This window comes from Melanostigma gelatinosum (assembly GCF_949748355.1).
Source record: "Melanostigma gelatinosum genome assembly, chromosome: 4".
NCBI classification, from domain to species: domain Eukaryota; kingdom Metazoa; phylum Chordata; class Actinopteri; order Perciformes; family Zoarcidae; genus Melanostigma; species Melanostigma gelatinosum.
Window position 1 is genome coordinate 25,385,554 of NC_136637.1, and position 21,556 is coordinate 25,407,109.

At 48.0% G+C, this 21,556-nt stretch overlaps 1 protein-coding gene across 2 annotated transcripts; it reads right to left on the minus strand.

Moving 5' to 3' along the window:
- Window positions 1-555: 555 nt before the first annotated feature.
- rgl1 (ral guanine nucleotide dissociation stimulator-like 1) lies at window positions 556-20,802 on the minus strand. 2 transcript variants are annotated; one of them, XM_079267037.1, is made up of 18 exons: window positions 20,360-20,802; window positions 9,369-9,479; window positions 7,430-7,638; window positions 7,258-7,332; window positions 6,920-7,110; window positions 6,714-6,838; window positions 6,357-6,572; window positions 6,172-6,275; window positions 5,963-6,047; window positions 5,398-5,487; window positions 5,000-5,086; window positions 4,773-4,805; window positions 4,490-4,611; window positions 4,026-4,115; window positions 3,700-3,883; window positions 2,928-3,179; window positions 2,722-2,836; window positions 556-2,423 (listed from the first exon to the last, which is right to left on the minus strand). In XM_079267037.1, exons 1-18 carry the CDS (start codon window positions 20,516-20,518, stop codon window positions 2,236-2,238), a joined length of 2,436 nt encoding a protein of 811 aa, XP_079123163.1. In that variant the 5' UTR covers window positions 20,519-20,802; the 3' UTR covers window positions 556-2,235. The 2 variants fall into 2 exon arrangements, with proteins under 2 accessions (XP_079123163.1, XP_079123164.1); XM_079267038.1 differs by lacking the exon at window positions 20,360-20,802 and adding an exon at window positions 11,807-12,019.
- Between the last annotated feature and the right edge of the window lie 754 nt (window positions 20,803-21,556).

The following is a 21,556-nucleotide window of genomic DNA, read 5'->3' on the forward strand; positions in this document are numbered from 1 at the left end:
ACCTCCAAAATGTGATTGCTTTCTTTCATTCGGTGTCTGCTGACGTTGAACATTTCAACGTGCACGTGGTTTGAATAAAAAGTGAAAGCCAGAGGCCTGTAAAATTAATTGATATTCCCTAAAGTTATTTTTTTTTTTTTTTATAAATTCCTGTGAATGTCAAAGAAAATGCACGTTTGTCTTTGAATTCCTGGAAAAGTGTTTGAGCGGCGCAGCAGCTTCAGGAAAGGAAGGTCGTGACTGCTGCATTCAACTCAGCAGAAATGTCCCACTCAGCAAAATAACTTGGGCTAACAGGGACGAGCGAGTTGTCACAGCACAAGGGCAAAGAGACACGTTGGTGATTGATCGATGGTGTGCAGTTGTTTGTGTCGTCATATCGATGTGCTTTGAAATATGAAAAAAATAAACACGAGAAACCGTCCCAAACAGAGTTGTGTTTGAACAAAACGATAACAATCATGAAGCGACTCATTATGAATTCGTAGCTTTCTCCAAAGGATAAGAGGGAATCAAAAACAAACAGGACAAGCACCATAACAATGATAATAATTTATTTATTCAGAGTAAGAGTCTTTGGCAGTGAAGAACACAGGAAGTGAGGGCGATTCAATGAGAACATTCTAAAGTGAAGTGCTGCACGGAGACAAACGATTGGCCCAACTGGACCATGAACACAAGTCCAACAGTGAACCGGTTCTCCCAGAGGGAATGTAACATCGACAAATTGCCACCATAAGCGTGTACGATCTGCAGGAGTGGATTATAACGGAAAGAGACGGAAGAAGAAACAAAAGAGGCTCAAAGGAGTGTTTATCTGCAAAGGACAGGTGAGAAGTGAAACTGTGACGGTGTTGGAAACAGATGGGTGCTCACTGTGTGAGGAGGTGCTTGGCTGTGGTGCAGTGAAGTGCCGTGTCCCTAAGTCAAGATTACTAAGTCTAAGTAAGGTCTAAGTAAAGGTCTAAGTAAAGACCCTCTGAATTTACTTCGCCGCTCTCCAATCCGGCACACGTGTCTGTGTTTGAATTGTCTTACGAAAACATATAAAAAGCCACGATTACAAACAGAAATAGAAATTAATTTCGTGAAGAGGGGGGGGGGGGGACCACTTACAGCGTGGCTTGTTCACTCTTCTATATTCACATCCCGTTGGCATCTCCTACCAACTGACAAGTGCAGCTCTGTAGTTCATATAATGAAGGGCAAAGAGGTACGAGTATAAATCAGTTTGACGCTCTGCGTGGCGTTTTTTTTCCATTCCAGGAAGTCCGTTTCCTCCTCCTCCCTGTCCTGGCACATCTAATTATTTATTTATTTATTTAAAAACAAGTCTGGAAATGTGGGGAGGTGAGGGAACATCTTTCTGGATTAGGAAGTAGCACAGATTTCATCTCTAAACCCCGAAGATAAGGGCAGGTAAGGCCGTTATAACAGTTGCCATGGACTTGTTAAAACCAAGTAAGGGAACCAATCAGAATGCACGGAACATTCGTCACACAGCTCACAACATGAGAGGGGCTGAATACACACTGTGCACGAGCCGGACATGGCAGGTAAAATAATGACGTCAGAGCTCCTGTCAATCAATTAATCAATTAATATCATTCAGAAATACTCGGAGGTCCGTTCATTCATTCATTCATTCATCGGTAAAGGCAACAGGACTGGACACTCGGTCCACTTCTCCTTCTATTCCACCATCCCTCTTCTCTTTCTGCATTCATCACACTACTATGACCACGAAAGGGAATATTCAGCTACACAGACTTCACCAGACAAACAGAAGTTCGGTCACTATCAGAATACTGTTGGAGGTCAGGAGTTCCGGCTGCTCCCGTAAAAATGTGCAAAAACCTGCTGTTGTAAAGAGCGGAGGCCACTCGGGGTCGCTGTTTCACTCGGTCACAGGCATCGCCAGTCAAAAGTCAAGGCCCACGGGCACAGCAGTCAGTCACGCTTACACATCCGTGCTCCGTATTAAGGCTGGGGAAAGGACGAGGAGGGATGGTCACAGTTCAGGGTGAGACTCAACCCGCAGGAAGAGAGTCAAAGTGGAGCTCTTAAAAAGTCTGAAGACTCCTTGTGTTCCTTCTCGGTTCCTCCAGGGCTCCTCGTCCATTCATCCCTCCGGCGTCTTCCTCTAAAATCCAACGGTTCACATCAAACCGGTGCCCTGTAGGATCCTGGATGAGTCGGCGTCAGGGCCAACCGCTGGGTCCCTGCAGTCCGGCGTCACAGCGTCACCTTGCTGAGTCTCAGCGACGGGCTGGAGCGGTGCTGGGCGCGAGGGAGCGTGGAGCTACAGCGGCTCCGCAGCTGGACCGGCCGGCTCGCCGAGCCTCGCACCCGCAGCAGGAAGTCATAGTTGGCGGAGGTGTTCATGGCGTAGAAGACGTTGGCGTTGTCTGGGATCACCAGCTCTGAAAGGAGAAGATGAGAGAGAGCAGACATGATGAGGATGCTTTTAGCTGACTGATGCTGTTGGACTTTTAGTTTGCAACACATGGGTCAGTGTGGCTTCCTGTGGTTTGAAAAACAGCTGATCGGTGGAAAAGATTACAGTAATTGAAATGCTGAATTGAAAAATACTGAGGGGTAGTTTTTTCGACCACAACAGCTTCTGCTTCCTGTATTTATTGTAAATATATATGACTGTATGCCTTGGAATTGTACAGGGAAAGCCTAACATGTACCGGTAGCTATCTTGTTTTTTTTTACCTCTCTCCTCAGAGATGACTTGTACCAGCTCGTATCCCTCCTCTGGCTCCACCTCCAGGTTGTGCTTCGCCGTGGCTCTAGAAATTACAGCCGGAGTCTTGTCTTGATTGGTCAACTATTGAGGGAATAGACAAGAAATGACTCATATATCATGTAAACAATGTAAACCGAGAGCATCTGACTCAAACACAAACGTAGTCATGTACCAGTATGCTCTTGTAGAGATTCCCGTTGCCCTGCTCCAGGCTCACTCTTATGATGCAGGCATCTTGGGCCTGGGTGTTATAAGCCGGGGTTTGACTCGGGGTGCCGGGGGACATGGCCGTGAGAGAGATGGAGCGCCTGTGGGTGCAGAGGGCGCCGGGGAATGAGGGAGATGCAGGAGTCACGGAGACGCTGGCTGTCGACGAGCTGGTGTCCATGGAGTGCAGCGAATTACAAGAGGAGGATTCTGACAGCTGAGGAAACGTAGAAGCAGAAGTTACACACAGATACACAAAACCATGAGGGGATCATTTTCTTCAAGTGCAGCCATTTCAGGTTACGGGAAACAGTCCGATTTTATTTTCCCTCATAAGACTTCAAAATTGATTTCTCTCACATCAACGATGAGCTCGTAGGCTGATGTCATTCCTGAGAGACAGAATAAATGCCACGATAACCAGCATGCATCATTTTCTTACGCGTTCCATCATTTTGGCAATTACAATTTCCACTTTGTGTTCTGTGATTTTGTGGCTGTAGTAAATACACATCAGCAAATGAGGTCAACAGCACTTTATTTTGTGCAATTTTAGTTATTTACACCAAAGTGAATTTGCACCACTTCAAAAGTGTTCAATGATTCGTGACATATTTGGGGAAGGGCGTTAAGGGGGAGGGTCCAAAGAATACATAATTCCCCAGAACCAATAATTTTCATTGCGGTCCCTAAGTCTGACCGGAATGAGCACGTTCTCCGCGGCGCTGTAAGCCCACCTTGTTGTGCTGGGAGTCGGAGGTGTGAGCGGGGGTGAGGCCCTCGCTGTCGGACGGGCTGCTGGAGTCACTGGAGGACACGCTCACGGAGTCCATGCTCTCCCCTGAGCTGCCAGTAGGAGGCGAGCGCAGCATCTCTCTGACGGGAGAACTGGCTGCATTGTTGTCTGGTCCAAGAAACATCCTGCCAAGTTACGGAAGTATGGTTATTGGATAATACAACAAATGGGTCACAGCAACCCAGCGCTTGAGTTTGACAGTGTGACTATACTTCTGTTTCCGTTTTTGTCAACATCTGTTTGTTTTTTTTGCCTGGATGTACTCACAGGCTGAGTCTCTTCACCATGCTTTTTCGAGGTTTGACTAAGGTTGGACTGCTGTCACCGAGACCTTCAATCTCGCAGGACAAGGCGTAGCTGCAAGAGAGAACATTGATAATAAACCTTAGACATCATAAAACAAATCATGTGCCTGGTGAGTTGTTGTTTTTTCTTGAGAACTAATGAATTCCTGAGTAAGAGAGAGGGAAAGAGAAAGAGAGAACGAGAGAAGGAGGGAGAGAAGAGAGTTCACAGAGCAAAAGCAATAAGTAGAACAGAGCAGTAGGGAGGGAAGGCACGACATCAGAACAGCAGAGGGAGGCGAGGAAAGCACACAAAGAAGTCGGTTCCTGTCTGTTTGTGAACAATAGGTCCGGCAGACCGTAAAGCGCAAGCAATAATGTGCTCGTTATCTGATGGATAACTGTGCAATCAAGGAAGAAGATCTCTTCAGAGTCGAGCAGCAGTACCTTTCCTCCTCACTGAGCAGAACCTGGCTCTTAAACCAGCGGAGGAAGGCCGGCTCTGGACTCAGACAGTAGCTGTTGCAGGCCGACTGGAGCAGCTTGATCTGAGCGATCACCTCGAACTCCTGCAGAGAGACGGGGGGGGGGGGGGAGAGAGAGAGAGAGAGAGAGAGAGAGAGAGAGAGAGAGAGAGAGAGAGAGAGAGAGAGAGAGTCAGCCGAGCTCATCCTGTGATAATTGTGGCGGTGCACTCGTGTGAGATTAGGACGCTCGCAGCGACACTCACCCTGCGTCTCTTCTCGAAGTTGTTGAGGCCGCCCTGCGGGGGACACAAAGAGACACGCTGTGAGACCCTGGGCATCGCATACCAATGGCTGCTTAGACAAACAGCGCTAGGTGGACCACTCCAACAGTGGGCCGGCGGAAATTCCACACGCGCTCATGGAAACTTACGCCCTGGGTTTTCTGACAGCAGTTACGCAGATCAGGCTCTCAGATCAGCAGAGCTCTTACCTCTACTAGGTCAGGCAGGGCTGTATCCAGCATGGTCAGGTCAGTTAGAAAGGTCCCCAAGTATGGTATTGTTCCTTGCATGGCTCCCTGTGGAGAAAGACACACACGTTGAAATAAACACTTCAAAAGGATGCCGCCATAAAGCCGGAGACTCCTTTACACTCATGACCCAGGGTGGGTTTTGTAAAATACAACAGGCTTAATGCAAGTACAGCACACAGTGCACTGAGTGAGCAAAGCTAAGCATGTGGTCGCATCCCACTGGAGAGGCTAGAACTCGCTTTACAGCACATTGCTTTAGAGGAATGTGTTGCTTTAAATCATGACGCTGGGTTTTAGCTCTCTATTTGTCTGGCGTTTGTCGCGGAAGCGTCGTGGTTAGAAGGGCTTTGTCTCACCATTTCCTTCTGCAACTGTAGTCTCTTGTGGGTGCGTTTCTGGTGCTCCTTGGCACAACTCTCCAGACTGGCAAACTTTGAAGTGCCTTCCTGTAGGGCAAACAAAACAGATTCTCTCCAGTGGTGTTTTTAGGATTTTCAGAAGTCTTACATCTGTGAGAATAACATCTACCCGCTTTAAAACTAGGAATTCTTTTCACAAAGGGCACTAAATGTGCTCCTTCATCATTTAAATGATCCCTCGGATATTAAAGGGGACATATCATGCTCAGTTTCAGGTTCATACTTGTATTTTGGGTTTCTACTCAGGCTGTCTGCCTGAATATACTCTCTGTTTTAGCACCTGTCTCTTTAAACCCCCCCCTCCCAAAAAAGCCTGTTAAAGCTCGTTATAAAAGGCACAGTTTCTGAATATGGGCTGCTTGCATTTCTTCATGCATTGAGTGTTTTTGCACTTTCACAGTGTTTATATAGCACCCAGACCTGCTTTATTATCAAAAAATACATCGAAATCTCACTTTCTACAATATGAGACCTTTAAATAAATGTCGAAGTCAGAGCTCACCCTCATGAGGAGCTCTCTGCTGGTCAGGTAGTTGTTGTGATCGGAGAAAATGTCCGACAGTTCCTCAAATGTCTGCATGCTGTCTCTGTGTGAAGCACAGATTCATGTTAGCTCAGGGTAACGGACATATCGGCTAGAACACACGTGTGAACATCTCAGACGTGCTGCTGAATCCTGCCAAAAAGCGGATTCTTCCAATCAGGACTTACTTGTGCACACAGGCCCATGCCCTCTTCAGCCTGTACAGAGGGTTGGACTGCAGCGCGGACACAATGGCTCGCAGAGACGAGAAGTTTTTGCGTATTCGACACTCCTGTAAGAAGACAAGGACAGTCACAACATGGCCCGTTTTGGTGCTAGGTTTAGAGATGAATTTGTGTGTGTTTCTGCCAACCTGAGCGATGTCTATCCAGCGCTGGATGACCCGCGCTCTGACATGCGGTCTGATCTGCCTGTGTTTCAGCACTGTGCTGACCACGCAGGCCGCCACAGCATTAAACTGCGTGATAGTGGCCCGGATGGTGGGGGCGCTGTGCTTGTTGTGCTTCTTGTCCCTCTGAGACCAAACAGAGCCCAGGCAGTGGTGGGGCACAACCTTTTTAAACAGCAGCTGGAGCAGAAGAACAACAGGCTGACGTTAGTATGACGACACTGAAGAAACACGGCAGGAGTGTAACCCGCGTAACCGTTAGCTACTACACGACAGCGCGCTGCCAGTCCACCCGTTTCCATCTCGCTTTGCTCCACTTACCGCATCCATGTAGGTCAGCTGCTCGGCCACCAGGTCGGAGTCAAACGACAGGAAGTCCTCCCGGACCTCGATCTCCACTTCCTCCTCTTCCCCCAGGCAGAAAGAACTGTTGCCGTGGAAACCAGCTGAAAGCAGGCACAAATATACAGGGGATTTGACTCAGAGGAAATTTGATCGAAATATATGTAATAAAAAAAGAGACTTACCATCTGAGTCGTCCACGCTGGCCTGACTCTGCAGCTGCTCCAGCAGACCCTCTGCCCGTCTAAGAGCCTCAGAGCCGGGCAGGGTCCTGCGCAGGTAGTCCATCAGCCTGTGGAGGCACGGGTAGTCAGGGGGCTCCTGGAAGTCTTCGGGACACTGGTCCAACCAGGCACGCAGGATCGAGGCCAGGGCACTGTGGAGACAGCAGGGAAAGGTTTGCGTGTTAAGAGAGTTGGCAAAGGTAGGACAGGGGCGATAAATCAGATATACCGTTACGAAGAATGTTTTCTGTTGAAAGCTGTCCGTATGGAACTGATGAGGAAAGGAACATGTAACTCACCTTCTGATGGCTCCGTTGGGTTCAGAGCCTTTGCATTTGCCCGCGTCTTGCTGATTTTCCTCCACGGTTCCATACCTGCAGCAGAAAATAAGCAGAGGGCATATTCAAAACCACTGAAACGTATCGGCCGTGCGTTATTACGGCCGTATGCGACACTTCACTCCAGCCCCACCTGTCTAGCAGCAGCTGCAGGACAGTCTGTGTGCTGGCGAAGGCTCTGTAGGTGGACAGGAAGATGGAGGTGTAGGTGAGGTCGTTGTCTCCAAACGCCGTCAATAACGTCTCCACCAGACGCTCCAGCGTTCCGGCGCGGATACTTCGGATTTTGCAGGTCTCCAGCTGGCTCACCGTGTGGCCGGGAGGCAGGCGATCCCCCTCCGCCTAAACACACGCGCACACATATTTTCACACTGTTAAATCACTGCGGAGTGCTATTATGCTCTGTGGTGACTTGGCTGGTGCTTCCAACGCTTTGCTTTGCTTTGTTTGGCCTCGAATGCATCGCAGATTAACGCTCGAGTCAGGTCGTCGTCGTAAAAACAAGTTGTCAGTGAAGCTTTTAAATGGGGAAATCACAGGAGTGGTACAATTCACCAGAAGACAAAGATGGAGGGAGGAAGCAGTGAGGACAATCACAACACTATATATAATTCTGATATCACCAGATGTGTCCGACTATTGTGTCTACGGGGAAATGGACTGAGAGGTGACCAAACAGGCCGGGGGAGAGAGCAGAGGAGGCGGTGGCACAGCGGAGAGAAAGAGGCTGTGGTGAAGTTAGCACGCTACAACAGGAAACGCTCCAATCTGCTTTTAATCACAGCAGGCCCCTCCTCCACCGGCCCTCCAGACGGAGAGGACAGCACAGCAACGTTCTCCCACCACTTCCATCTGATAACGACTCAGTGCACCAAAAGACGCCCTATTGCTGATCTCTGTCAGGTGACCCGCCGTGCAGTCACACACACACACACACACACACACACGGGCTAAACTTTTACTGTTCACAATCAATTAGAACAGAGTTCGCAAGCAAATCTGCCTCACACATCAGTGTACAATCCCACTAATGAACAGTAATTGCTGTTATTCGCGGACAATTGGCTGTTTATAGTAAATAAGAATGCCTCAATGCGGATCGCTCTCCATTCTACTCCACTCAATAGACTAGCACTGTGTGGAAGCACCCATGATGTTTTAATTAGCTCGCAATACAGTTGGCAGCTCGTGCCGTCAATACATCAATACGGTCTTAAAGCCTCAGAGCTGTTATCCATTTCTTCTATTCTGTGCCAACCGCCATGTCAGCACAAAGAGACAACAGCGGTGCAAGCAAACTAACAACACAAGATCGGGATTTCCTTTCCCGTGCAAACAAAAGGCATCTGTAGTTTCTATTACGCTGGGTTCATGCATTCCTTTAACAGGAAACACACAAGAGGAACGAAAGAGCTAATTGGCCCTTCTGTGCAGTATAATGACATACTGTACAACATCTTATTATGCTGGTATAAACAGCCTAGTGGAGGAACCAGCAATGCTTCATATGCACTGGAAAAATGCACAATTCAAGGAAAGGCCTTTAATACCCCACCTTTTTTTTTTTTGTCATACCAGCGTTTTGTAAAAACACTGCTGTACAGGGGAGCGAGCCGGTTTGTTGGCAGTCAGTAAAGTCAGGAAATCACATGCTTTGGCTAAACAGTCCAGGTCTGGTGAGACTGTTGATTTCCAGCTTAAAAGGTGTCGTCTAAACGGGGAGATTTATTGCTCAAATGTTAAAGCAACAGAGCACAAAGCCGAGAGACGCCCCACTATTGAAAGGCACCGTCTGCTTTAAACAATAGAGATTAGGTTCTGTTTTTATGATGAGCGGCCTGCACACAGGATTGCTTTTACAACGCAATCTACTGAATGGTAAATTCCAAGGCAGGGACTATTCCACTCTGGGTATAAATCAGCAGTTCACATTCTGCAGAGCAACAGGTTAAGAGAGTGGAAAAATAAGCAGCATCAGGTTTTCATTTGTGTAATCTGTTTCGCTGAGAGACAAAAGCTTGGTCAGCTGTGCTTCTGTCACACTGCGAGACATCAGACGTGGGCCGACTCACCCCGAGCCATCTCGCCCCCTTGTTGGCCGCCTGCTGAATCTGAACCCTCTTCAGTGTCACATTGTAGATGGCTCCTTCCTCGACTTCCTCCCCCCAGTCCTGCACCGAGCTCTGCAAGGAGAGAGTAAGAGGGGAAACGTCAGAGGCCTGCAGAGGAAAGGAGAGGATACTAGCTTCCAAGCGGCATTGCAAGAGTTCAACAAAATGGGAACTGACATTTTTGGAAACCTCTCTGAGAAAAGCAGAAGGGAGCATCAGAAGAAAAACAAAACAACGAAACACAAGTAAAGCCCTCAAACAGACTGGTAAAAGAAGCTCTAGCGTGCAGTAAAACATCAAGAATGACCAACTCCCCCAACCCCCACCACTGCAGGCTGCCAGGCCTCCCTCCCCGTCTTTTACTCCCTCTTTTACTCCCTATCCATCTCTTTCACCGTGTCCCCTTCCCTCTGAGGTGAAGTCAGAGCTGGACTGCTTTACTCAAGCTCCGAAAAGCTGGAGATAAGAGCCAGAATGGACCAAGTCTCCCAAACAAAACCCCCCTACGTAACAAAACAAGACACGCCGATACGTCTCAGTAACGATACCAAGAGAGCTTGATTACAAGTGAGAGCACAACCACACTTAAATCAGCTAAATAGTTCTGCGCTCATCTTGCTCCAAATGCAAATGTGTCTGCGTCTGGTTGTAAATCACTGACAAACTGCAGAGCGCGTGAACAAACAGAGGGAGCAGAGTGGAATCAAAATACGAAACTCCAGCTCGGAGAGAGCCCGAGATGTGCCGGGACATCAACATACTGTGGAGACAAAAACAGAGACGGCGAAAGAGAGGGCCAAATATAAACACCACGCATGCAGTATAATGACCAAGTCCTCCTCACACACACACACACACACACACACACACACACACACAAAGGGCAGCGGCCGCCAAGATCACTCTAACTTGTCCCCACTTTCATTCACACAGCTCAATGGCAAAGTCCACACTATTCCCCAATCAGAGAGGCTGCCAGAAAAGAGGTCAGAGGTCAAAGTCGCCGTTAACAGGCTGAATGGACGGTCGTGGAGGCCGGTGGCACTCGGCCACGACTGGGCCGGGTTTGGGTTTGAACAGAAACATGTGATGCTGAAATGGAATGAAAGCCCCAAACCAAAAAGAAAAAAAAACACAAAGAGAGAGAGAGAAAGGGAGAGGAGGAGTAAAAAAAAATCTGAACTGGATCTCAACTGGCTCTGGCAGATGAAACCAGTAAGCATGTGTGTGTGTGTCAAAAGCTGCATTGGTCTGAAACATGTCCACATGCTCGTCCCCATACCCTGTTCAGCATCTTGTCTTCAGGTCAGCAACCTACTAAGTGCACATCTCTCTCCCTCTCTGTTTAGCTGCTGCTGGCGCAGAGACAGATAAATACATCAGCGCATGAGTCATGCAGTCCACACAACTCCCAAAAACAATAGCGAGAGCTCTCTGCGCTGGCCGGCCCGGGATGCTGAGTTCACAGTCTGCACACACAGCCTGCTTTTTGTCAACCACTGAGCTGGAGATGTGTTTGAGAGCAGGGCTTTGAAAAGAAAGGAAAAAAACAGCTCTGCTTGCTTTGTGCACCAAGTTTGCGGCTTATTGAGAGACAAAGTTCCACAAGCTTGCATGGGAACCAAAACAGCTTGTCACTGTGATATTTCTATTCACAAGATAATACAGGCCAGCAACATTACACAGCAGATAAGGATGCGTTTACAGAGAGCACATATAAAATGGCCCTGGGTAAGGTGTAAACAGAAGATGGGTTGTTTACTCTGCGCACTGACTTGAATCCTTCACCAAGAAGATGCTCAAAAAGAGCACAGTGAGGACACGAAGAGCAAATAGTTCCCCATCTCTGCTCAAATAGGTCTAATCCACCCATCAGCTGTGTGTGAAACAATACTCCCAGTATAACAACAACAGTCAAATGTTTGGGGCTGATCTGTTGGCTTTTGTGCTTTCCTCGCCTGGCCGCAGCTGGGACCCGTGGGGAGACAGTGACGGCCCCGGGGCCTCGCCAATTGTTCCCTCTCAGTTTCGCTGCCGGCCCCCAGACAAAAGTGTTCATATCCACCATCAGGGAGGGGAGAGCTAACGGATCGAGTTCACGTTCTGGCTGAGTCAGCATCGGATTTTTACATTATCCCACCCGGTTTCCAAACTTTGCGCGACATCTTTACGCATCAACAATGTAGGTTAAACTGGATTTAAAGCCTGGTAAAAACAATTAACACAACTCTTCCCCCGCTGTCCCCCCCCCCCCCCCCCCTCTTCTCCCCTTTATCCACGACTTTCCCAAACCTACAAACACCCCCTCCCTCTCCCCCTCTCCTCAAAAAACACAAACAAACAGAGCACAGGATGGGAGAGCACGAGAGGGTCTTTTTTGTTGTTGTTTTGGTTGTTACCATTTTACTTTTCCAGGCGAATTTCATGGTGAGCGTTTCTTTCATGATCCGGGGACAGCATCAGAGCTCGGGTATAATCCGCCAAGGAATAAAGAAGAAGAAGAAGAAAAAGAAGTTCCTGTATTTTTTTAAATCAAATCTTAGATCCCCGCTGGAAAAAAAGGATCTCCTCCTCCAACGCGCAGGCACACTTTCTACCGCTCAACTCCAAACTCCAAATCGTCCTCTGTCTGTCAGCAAGCTTTCCCCTCTTCTACTCAATGACCCAAATGCGCCTTCTTGCACTCACAACAGTCCCGTTGAAACTCCTCCTCCTTCCCTGTTGTCCGACTTCCATCATACTCACGACACTGCGCGCGCTCAGACGTAAGGTTGTGATTTCCGTTTGCGCAATGAATACACCATTACAATAAATCTCTTTCCCAGGAAATTCCATAACACTCGTAAACGATTTTTAGAATGTGTTTATAGTCGTCGCTGAACCCTAAATCCTTACAGCAGGCTGTAGGCTGCATTAGTTTGTTTTATTGGGATTCTTCTTTTTGTTGCTTTTTTGTCTATTGTTTTAGCTTGTTATGAATAAGAACAATAGATGAAGCTATTGGGTGTTTTTCTTCAGTTCGTGTCGAATTGCATTGTGTGAAAATGCAGCTGAGGCAAATATTTGGCTTCAGCAGTCCGAGTCCAGTCGGTCGGCCCATGTCACTGTAAGGTCTGTGGTTTTACTGCAATACTCCTTTTCTTGTTTCACCCAGACAGTGTGTTCCTGAGTGGAGGTATGGTAGCCATTAACACCTGCAGGGAATGTCACTGTAAGAAGACCATAACTCTGGGAGACATCTACTCTGCTTGACTTTTTCTCCCTCATCACCTGGAGTCATGTTCCATAAGAAGGGATCTCTGTATGACCAGTGAACCTGTGCATCGCACTCCTGTGTACAAATCATTTTACTCCAGCACATTGTTCCTCGTCAAAGCCTTGCCAGCACATTACCCGCAATGAAATTCAACCGCGGCAATTGATCTCGGATCCCGGTGTCTGATGCTAGCAGCAGTTATTGTGGCCCTTAAGCAGACATGTGCAGCGCTCTGGTAACGTGTAGTCTTTTCTATATAACTACACACAATCGATTAAGTTACAGGCTAGTTAAGGTCTCCATACCGCTATATGTAAACTGTATCTGCACAGTTCAAGTTCAAATTCCTTCTTCCTTCATTTCTTCTTCTATGGTCCTCACAATAAATACCTTTTGCCCCCTTCACCTCTCCCCTTCGTGCAATTCTCTTCACCCCAAATCCTGAGAACCGACTTTGATGTGTACAACTGTTGGACTCCCGTTAAACAAATCAGAGGCTTCTTCTGATCATGACAGAACTCTTTAGTTTTCTGGCTATAGTTCACCAAGCTGTTTATTGACCGGTAAGCATCAGTTGTGTTTGACACGTAGATCACTGCCATGTTAACACACAGATCTCATATGAGTGGATGAAGTGCGTCTCCGTCACGTGTGTGTGAAGCAGCTGCCGCCTCACGGCCCCTCTGCGTGGGACAATACACGGACGGCCGTGGATGCCGTCACCAGCACTGTTTATTGTCAGCGACAGGAGAGGAGAATAGGCAGAGTGTGAGAATGGCCACACTGTTCCACTCTGAATGGGCCCACACACGTACTCCAACAGCCCACTTGTGTGAATAAACGGGAAGATATGAATCAAGCATGGACTTTGTGAGGGGTCTTTTTGTACAAAGTTGCAGCGTAAATGTGAGCCGCCGGTGGTTCATGCATTTGCTGGTCGGCTTAGTCGGCCGATGAAACAACCAAACTACTGATCCAGAGTCAGGAGACGGTGGGAAGGTTATGATGCTTATTGTCATCTGGCTCTGTGGGTGAAACGGCAAGACCTGTGTGTGTGTGTGAGATATGCCTACCCACTCCTCTGGCTCCCATAACACCGACACATAACCCCGACGTCACACTCAGCGTCACTGGATGTCAAGCAAGGTGCACACGCACACACGGGGGTTCCCCACTCCTGGCCTCATTGCTGGGAGGGCACGAGACTCCGTCAGTGTTCCTCTGATGTGAAATCATATGTTTCTATCAGGTTTCCTTCTCACTGACTGTTCATCAGGCTGCATATCTGGCCGGGCTCCAGTTCCCAGGCCGAGCTGCCCCAGTGTGCACTTGGGTCTCTGGGGTTTCTGGGAAGCCCAGAGGGGCAGTGGGAAGGTTGTGCCCCCACGCGACCTCCAGCTCAGCCCCGGGGGGGGACTCTGTCGGTCTCACAGTGGGAATGATGTCACATCTGAACGAAAACAACACATTTGACAAAACTTGCTCCTCCGGCTGATGGATGCAGCAGATGGGTGCGTGCGTTTTTCAACAAAATGTGAGAAGTCTTCTCTTCTCTGGATAATTATACTACAGTAGTATGTATTAATGGATCTGGAATACATTAATGCACACTACTGTAGTGTACTTATCCTGATAGGATGCATCAGAAGAGACTATTTTTTTTATAGGAGGCTAACTTTCTTTAAATGTCAGAGCTGTTTTTAGGTATCTTGGTGCTGTAGGGCAAGTTAAAGAAAGAGTTTGACAAGCTCGGCACTACAGTTATTTGCTTGTTATGCCAATAGTTCGATGAGAAGGTTGATTTCTGCTCTCATGTTTGTCCACTGGACATGAAGCTATAGCTAGCGGGCGGTTAGCTCAGCTTACCATACAGACTGGAAGCAGGGGGCTCTGTCCGAATGTAACAAAATCCTCCTTCCAGAACATATAAAGCCCACTAATTAACACAACATGACTCATTTGCATATTCAGTATGAAAACCAACGTGTTAAGATGACAAGTTGTGTTTTTTACGGCTAATGGGAAGACTATTTCTTGACCGGGGGCAGTGGATTCAACTACATTTCGAAGATTTCCTGTCGTCTGAACGTAAACGTTAAAGCGAATGTGATGGATGTGAATGGAATCTTCATGTTGCAATATTTGAAAGGCTATCAAATATTCCAGAAGGTCTTCTTGCACTGTAATACCGGCCTGTCCTCATACCAAGTTTTCCTTATCTCGAGGAAGCCTAATGACGTAACCACACTTAGGAAAGCCCTTGACGAGGGCAGAGGAGTTTTTCCTGATGAGTTCCTGGTATTATTGAGCTCTTCTCCCTGTTCCACAAAGTCCGAACAGGGAGCTACAGTACAGACAGAAAGGGGACAAAAACAGGAGGAGCGCCGCTGGCACTGTTATTGCACCACTGTGGGGGGAAAAGAACACACATTCCAGGAAATCTCCCACTTCCTGCCTCCTGACTCCAGCGAGCCTGCTGTCCTCATACCTGACTGACCGAGGGGGCTTCTCGGGCCTGGAGACGAGAGGAGCAGAGAGGAGGAAAAGGGGATTCCTAAAGCAAGTAGATTGAGCAGGAGGAATCACAATGCTGGGAAAAAAAAACCCAGAACCAAACACACACAAGGGGACAAAAATGGGGCGGGGGTCTTGGGCAGTGTGTGTGTTTACACCCAAGATAAGAAGGTCATGTATCAAAGAAAATGTAGGACACTGTGGAGATTAACTTGAAAGGACATTATCTCTACTGTGAGTGTGAGAGGGAGAGACAGATAGGGGGGGGGGGGGGGGGAGTTCACAGTACAGCCAGGAACTGAGAGGATCCATGCTGGCTGAGAGACAAGCGTGAGGTAACAGGACCATCGAGCACTGGCGTCAAGAGAAAGAGTGATTTCATATTGCAGACCGGAAAGAGACGCCCTGCTTTGTTTTCTAAGGAAACACGAGACTCTTCGTTTGCATCCAGTGAGGGGAGTTTAAATATTATAATTAAAAGGGAGAGAATCTTTCCTGCTCCCATATCGGGACCAAGTGTGTCAGTACATTTGCACTCTGTTCTTGTTTGTACATTCTTCTGGTAATATGCACGGGTGTGCACACACAGTGCGTTTCACTGTATGCTCGTGTGCACGGTTGGTGGGTTTGTGTTTCCGAAGCATACTGCCCAGTAGAGGGCAGAGTTCGTAAACCGCTGTGTTTATCCAGAGTCAGCAGAGGCTTGAGCCAAACCAGGCCGGAGCAACAAAACCCAAGAGGTTGGATTTATGGCGCGTGAGAGATGCTCTATAACTCAATAAAACCTTAGAAGGAGACAATCAGAGCTTCAACTGCTGATTTGAGAGCAGTGAGGCAGGGGGCAAGAGGGCGCTCGGTACGTGCACAGGGTTATTTGATAGTTATTTAATGAGGGAAGGGATCAGCAGATGAGTGTCGGTGGATCCATAGAAGCAACCATGAAAGCACAGTTGGATAAGGACATGCCAGGTCTTCTCTCATACACACACAGCTGCATTTCTCTTTTTTCCTCTGCCTCGTCTTCGGTCAACTGAACCCTTTGTTCAAACAGCCACATTAAAGCTCTGTCTGCTTTGCTCCTTTTCTCTTATGTCATGCCTCTACTCCCCTCAGATCTATTGTCCTGGCTGTTGTTGAGCTCTCTCTTTCTCTCCCCCACTGGATGGGTGACATCATTAGTTTTCCAGTAAAGTCCAGAGCTTCAGAGCGAGACCCCTCCTCCTCCTCCTCCTCCTCCTCCTCCTCCTCGCTCCACATTAAACACAGCTGACCCTGCAAGCTAAGACATACTTCAAGGAAAAGTTGCTCAGAGTTTCATTAACACAAAACCTACTGAATCCTATGTATGCACAGAGATGTTTAGGTTGTTATATTGTGTAACAGACTTATTTTTTCTTACAGCAGCCTCCATATGGGGTCAGTGTGACCGTTGCACTAAAGCGAGGATAATCCTCTCTGGAGCTATGATGACTCAGATGGTTTGCTGCTAGTTACGGTACTTTCAGGTGTCTCTGTATTTAGAAGAGTTACGATAAATTCCCAGCACACACACACAACCCCCCTTCATGGGGCCCCACCCCTGACCAACCCCCCGAGATCTAAGCCCTGCTAAGCCTTGGATGAATCGGTCTGGACTGGCTCGGTTGTCTGTCTGAGCCCTCCCCTGCTAATGAGAGATGGACCATCTGTTGCCCGGCAGATACACGATACCCTAAAGTTGTCACACAGTCAACAAAAACAGCATCAGTGGAGCGACAACTGCTGCCTCACCACAACCCCTAAAATCCCACCATGCCAGAAAAAAAGTACGCAGACGACTGCAAATTCATCACATCAGAGTGAGCCGAATCACACCTACCTTTAAACTTAAAATATTTGCTCTGCCAAAACAATATGGACACATCAAACTGCGTGTACACTTTTAGTATAACTAAAAATACGGCCTGCTGTTTCACTTAAACAAATACAGGATGTGTTTCCTGTTCTAAAGTTAGAGGAGGCCACTTCTTTGTTTGCCTAAATGTTTGACCTCAGTAGCTGTTATAGTTTGAAAACTGCTGACATACAGAATGTGTGAGCGCTCTTATCAATAACTGACGTCCGGGCACCAGCAGCCTAATGCCAAACACACACACACACACACACACACATGCTAATACACACATCACAATGCCAGCTTGATCCCAGTCATGCGTCCTGGCTAATGCTGAAAGCTCAGCCTGAGCGGGAAAAGGAGAAGTGTGTCACAGAGCTGCAAACCATAAAAACAAACCCAAGCCAAGACGATGCCCTCTGCCTCCTACCAACCCACCCCTAAAACACACACACACACACACAGATCGTCACAAAACACACACCCATCTCCGTATGGCGCGATGGGTTTCTGTCCCAGTTCAGCGAGCTGCTCCTGTGGTGTTGTCGCGCTGAGATGGGCGCTCGGGTGACAGGGACAATGCCCGCCGAATTGACTTTTCACACCCGTTCTATTATGTGACCTAATTAGGCCCAAGATCACAATATGACCCTATAGACTAGAGAGCTGCCGGCACGAGACAACTTGACACACTGAGGGTCAGCCGAGTGTGCAAACACCATCTTTAGGTGGTGGGTTGAATAAACGGGGGAAGGAGAACCTGGATTTTGGAAAGAAAATCGAGACAAAAAGAAAGGACTGAGGAGCATTATTGTCCCTCCACTTGTGTCTTGTATTGCTGACTGGGTTAATCAATAAACCCAGTCCTCTCCACGTCCCCTGAATGGTACTCTCCCACACACACACACGTGTAAAATGCAGATATTTCACAAACATTTAAGAACTGAAACCCACACAGTTCTATATGGGTTTACAGGTCAACGAAGCAGAACCAGTCTCAGCCGGATGAGTGAATCACTGTGCAATCGCCGAAACACATGACACGCACGGATCAAAACTTTCGGAAACACTGAGACGTCACTGAGCATCCGCACGAAACGTGCACTTCTCTGTTCAAAAAGACAAGAAAGAGGAAGGAGGAGTGTGAACTCAGCTTTCTCACTTTTTGTTCAATGGAAAACACGCCATCATCGAAATTCTCTGTCCCCCCCCCCCCCCCCCCTCCTCCTTCCTTTGTCCCTGTTTTCTCTTTATAAAATCACTTCTGCTTTCCCAGCAAATGATCCGCTGATGTTATTGAAGTATACCCTGCTGGTTATTATGAGCCAAACGGGTCATACAATCCGCTGGGGTGAACAATCGCGTGTGTAGATGTGGGAGTCTCATTGTCCTTAGTGGACTGCTGATGAACACCTCAGCACTCCTCCCTCGTCTCTGACCTGAACTGTGGACCCGACAGCCTTTAACCGCACAGCAGGGTGATTACAGGGAGGCAATCAGTCCAATTGCTCGCTTTATGACTGGCATGATTTCATAACCTCATGGAGGTAGACAACATGTTCACTGACAGGAGACAAAGAGACACCTGACTGCAGCGAAGGCAAAGTCTCCTCTGAGCCAGCGGTAGCCAGCTGCTGGACTGATGACACGTGGAGAAGTCGTGCAATTATTGATTTTTTATCACAAGAAAGAATCTACTTGTGAGGCTTGAAGTTCTATGATTACCCACTGATGGTTAAAAATGTAGAGGTATTTACTCCTCTATATAATCACCCTTATTGCCTTCCTGCCTTTTTTTGCCGAAGCTGTGTGGGCAAAAACAGACACCAGGATAAGTTTCTGACACGCAGAGCGATGCGTGGAAGCTGAGCCTCACTCTGGCTGCAGCATCCAGAGAGTGCCGGCTTCTGCAAGCTAACCTCCAGTCTCCTCACCCCTCGGAAAACAATTGGAGGAAACAGTGCTGTGAGACGGGAGGACACGTCAACCAGGATGTCAGATATGGCAGAGAGGAGCAGGGTCTCCAGACGCTTCGTCTCAAAACACACATACATGCAGCACGACCATGACTTGCAGTGTCTTGCTCAAGAACACTTCAGCAGACTGGTTTTCAGACCTCAGCCTCCCTACTCACTAACTGTCAACATGCCAAAAGTAAACGGCGAAGATATTCCCACTTTATCCTCAGTACCACACGCGCGCGCGTGTAAACAATTAGCTACAAGTAAGCTGGAGTAAGCTGTCGCTGCAGGTCATTTTCCGGTAATCACACTGTTGTGAGGAGTCTGCGGCCTCACGGACAAACTTAAAAGAGGTAAATAAACATGAACGCGTGTACGCTGACATGAAGAGTAATGCAAGCCACGGTTCTCTCGTTCTCGGCTGTTGGCTGACGCATGTTAAAGTCATTACGGGGGTTCGGGTTCTGAAGTAAAGTGAGTAATGCGTCTTCTGTGAACTTTGTGATCAGTCAGCAAAACACACACGCACACACACTCATTGTGTGTGTGCGTGTGTGTGTGAGCAGTAGTTACGGTGAATTACTGCTTTACACAAGAGGTCAGCTGTCCTCCCGTCTGTGCCACCAAAGGTTACCGTCTAGTTTGCGTTATTGCATAAAATGTGAGTGAGTCAACGTCACACAGAGGAACCGAAAAGACATATATTGAGAAATCGCTGATTGATCTTTGAGTTCAGCAAAAAGCTGTGCATGTTTTTGATTTGGTTTCAATATGAGCCTCGCTTACTGTACTTTACGCTGGAAGTGTAGACCACTGGTTGCAGGATGGGTCACTACCGGGTCAGCCCTCCATGGGACCACCGGAACGGCTGCAGATTTGCTGGGATTTGTTGTCAAACACCTTTGTCTCTCTCACGCCCACGTTAGAACCTGCACGAACACTCTCCATAATATTCCTTTCCCATCACTCCGCCCTTGCTTCTCACAATCACCACAGACATGCAACGAACAGACCTCGGAGGAGTCACAAACACTGCCGATCTCTCCGCTCCTCGCTGCACATCTTTATCTGTTATCAACTCCAAGCTTCTTTTTCTCAGTGAATTGTTTGCTCCACACACACACATTCCCATCCTTGACTCGATGAAAACCGACCAACCCGCTGACACCAAACAACACCTCACGCGCTCCAAACAAACAGAAGGCCCAGGAAGGTCACGCAAGCGGAGGCCAACATCTGGCAGACTTCTTTTTTTAAAGACAAGACTGAAAGTACTTGTGCTTCCCAGATACAAAAGAAAGAAGAATTTCAAACAAGACAAGACACAATTATTCTGCCGTGCACTCACCCAGTGGCGGGGGCTGCTCTCCGGGGAGCGAGGCTGGTACCTCTGCAGGGAGACACCTCCCTCCCCCTCCAGCAGTAAGCTGCAGTCCAGGTCTGCGTAGTGGTGGTTGGGACCCGCAGGCCAGGGCAGCAGGGTGGTCAGAGGGTGGTGGGAGATCATGCCTGGATCAGCGGCAGGGCTGATAGGGATGGCAGGACATACTGCAGTCGGGACGGCCGCGTGGATGGAGACGTCTTCAGTAGAACCAGTAGAAACCTGGGTCTAGATTCAGGATAACCTGGGCTCCTTTCGGTCTTGATCACCTCCTCTCCTCTCAGTCTGGTTGTAGACTGGACTTGTCTTCAGCTCAGAGGTGTCACCAATGATAACTCTCCTCTCAGCTTCTACACCTCAGTCTTCTCCCTTCCTGTTTCTCTCCCACTATGGAAAGTTTCTATCTTCCCCGCTTCTGTTTTTTTTGTTTTTCTTCCTCCGTCTTCGCGCGTGGAACTCTACTTGCCAACAGCTCGCAACCACATGAGTGATTAAAGTCTATTGTCTCTCTCTCTCTTTCTCCTTCCCTCACCCCCTACATTCATCCCTGCCAGAAGGGGAGGAGTTATAACTTCGTGGCCCAGCCCCCCCCCCCCCCCCTCTTAAAAAACTACCCACTGATGACTAAAGAGTTTGACTGTGGAAGAATGTGAAGAAAGGAAAAGAAAGACAGGAAAGCTGCGATAGAGAGGAGGATGTTATGGAAGAGGCTCTAAGAATTACTCACAATAGCAGATATTTTCCGTGATGGATGGACTTTGGGCCTCATGTCGGTCTCAAGAGGTGTGTGTGTTCGAGTTCAGGGTAAGAATAAGAACCAGTCATGTGTAAAACACTGCAGTTGCTGAAGAGAGGATTATCTGGGACCAAGCAGGGCTCCGACACACACACACACACACACACACACACACACATTGTAAATGTAGGTTCAGCTGTTAATGTTGAACAAAGTTTGAAGAAAGTTGCCTCCTTTAGTCAGAGGCAGCAGTGTGAAGTCAGATGTCGCATCCTGTTTCCTCAGGTAAATAAACAGCCATTGTAAAAACATTATGTCAGAGAAACATCCGGAAAAGTTGCTTCATAGCAGAGGGACCGTGGACACACACACACACACACACACACACACACACGCACACACTGTAATGCACTTAATTGTGATGTATT

Excerpts from the sequence above, each read along its gene's own strand:
- rgl1 (XM_079267037.1), bottom strand. The coding sequence starts at position 20,518 with ATGATCTCCCACCACCCTCTGACCACCCTGCTGCCCTGGCCTGCGGGT. Across the intron at positions 3,180-3,699 it reads CCGACTCCCAGCACAACAAG|CTGTCAGAATCCTCCTCTTG; the intron begins GTGGGCTTACAG and ends ACGTTTCCTCAG. Across the intron at positions 2,837-2,927 it reads ATCTCTACAAGAGCATACTG|TTGACCAATCAAGACAAGAC; the intron begins GTACATGACTAC and ends TTCCCTCAATAG.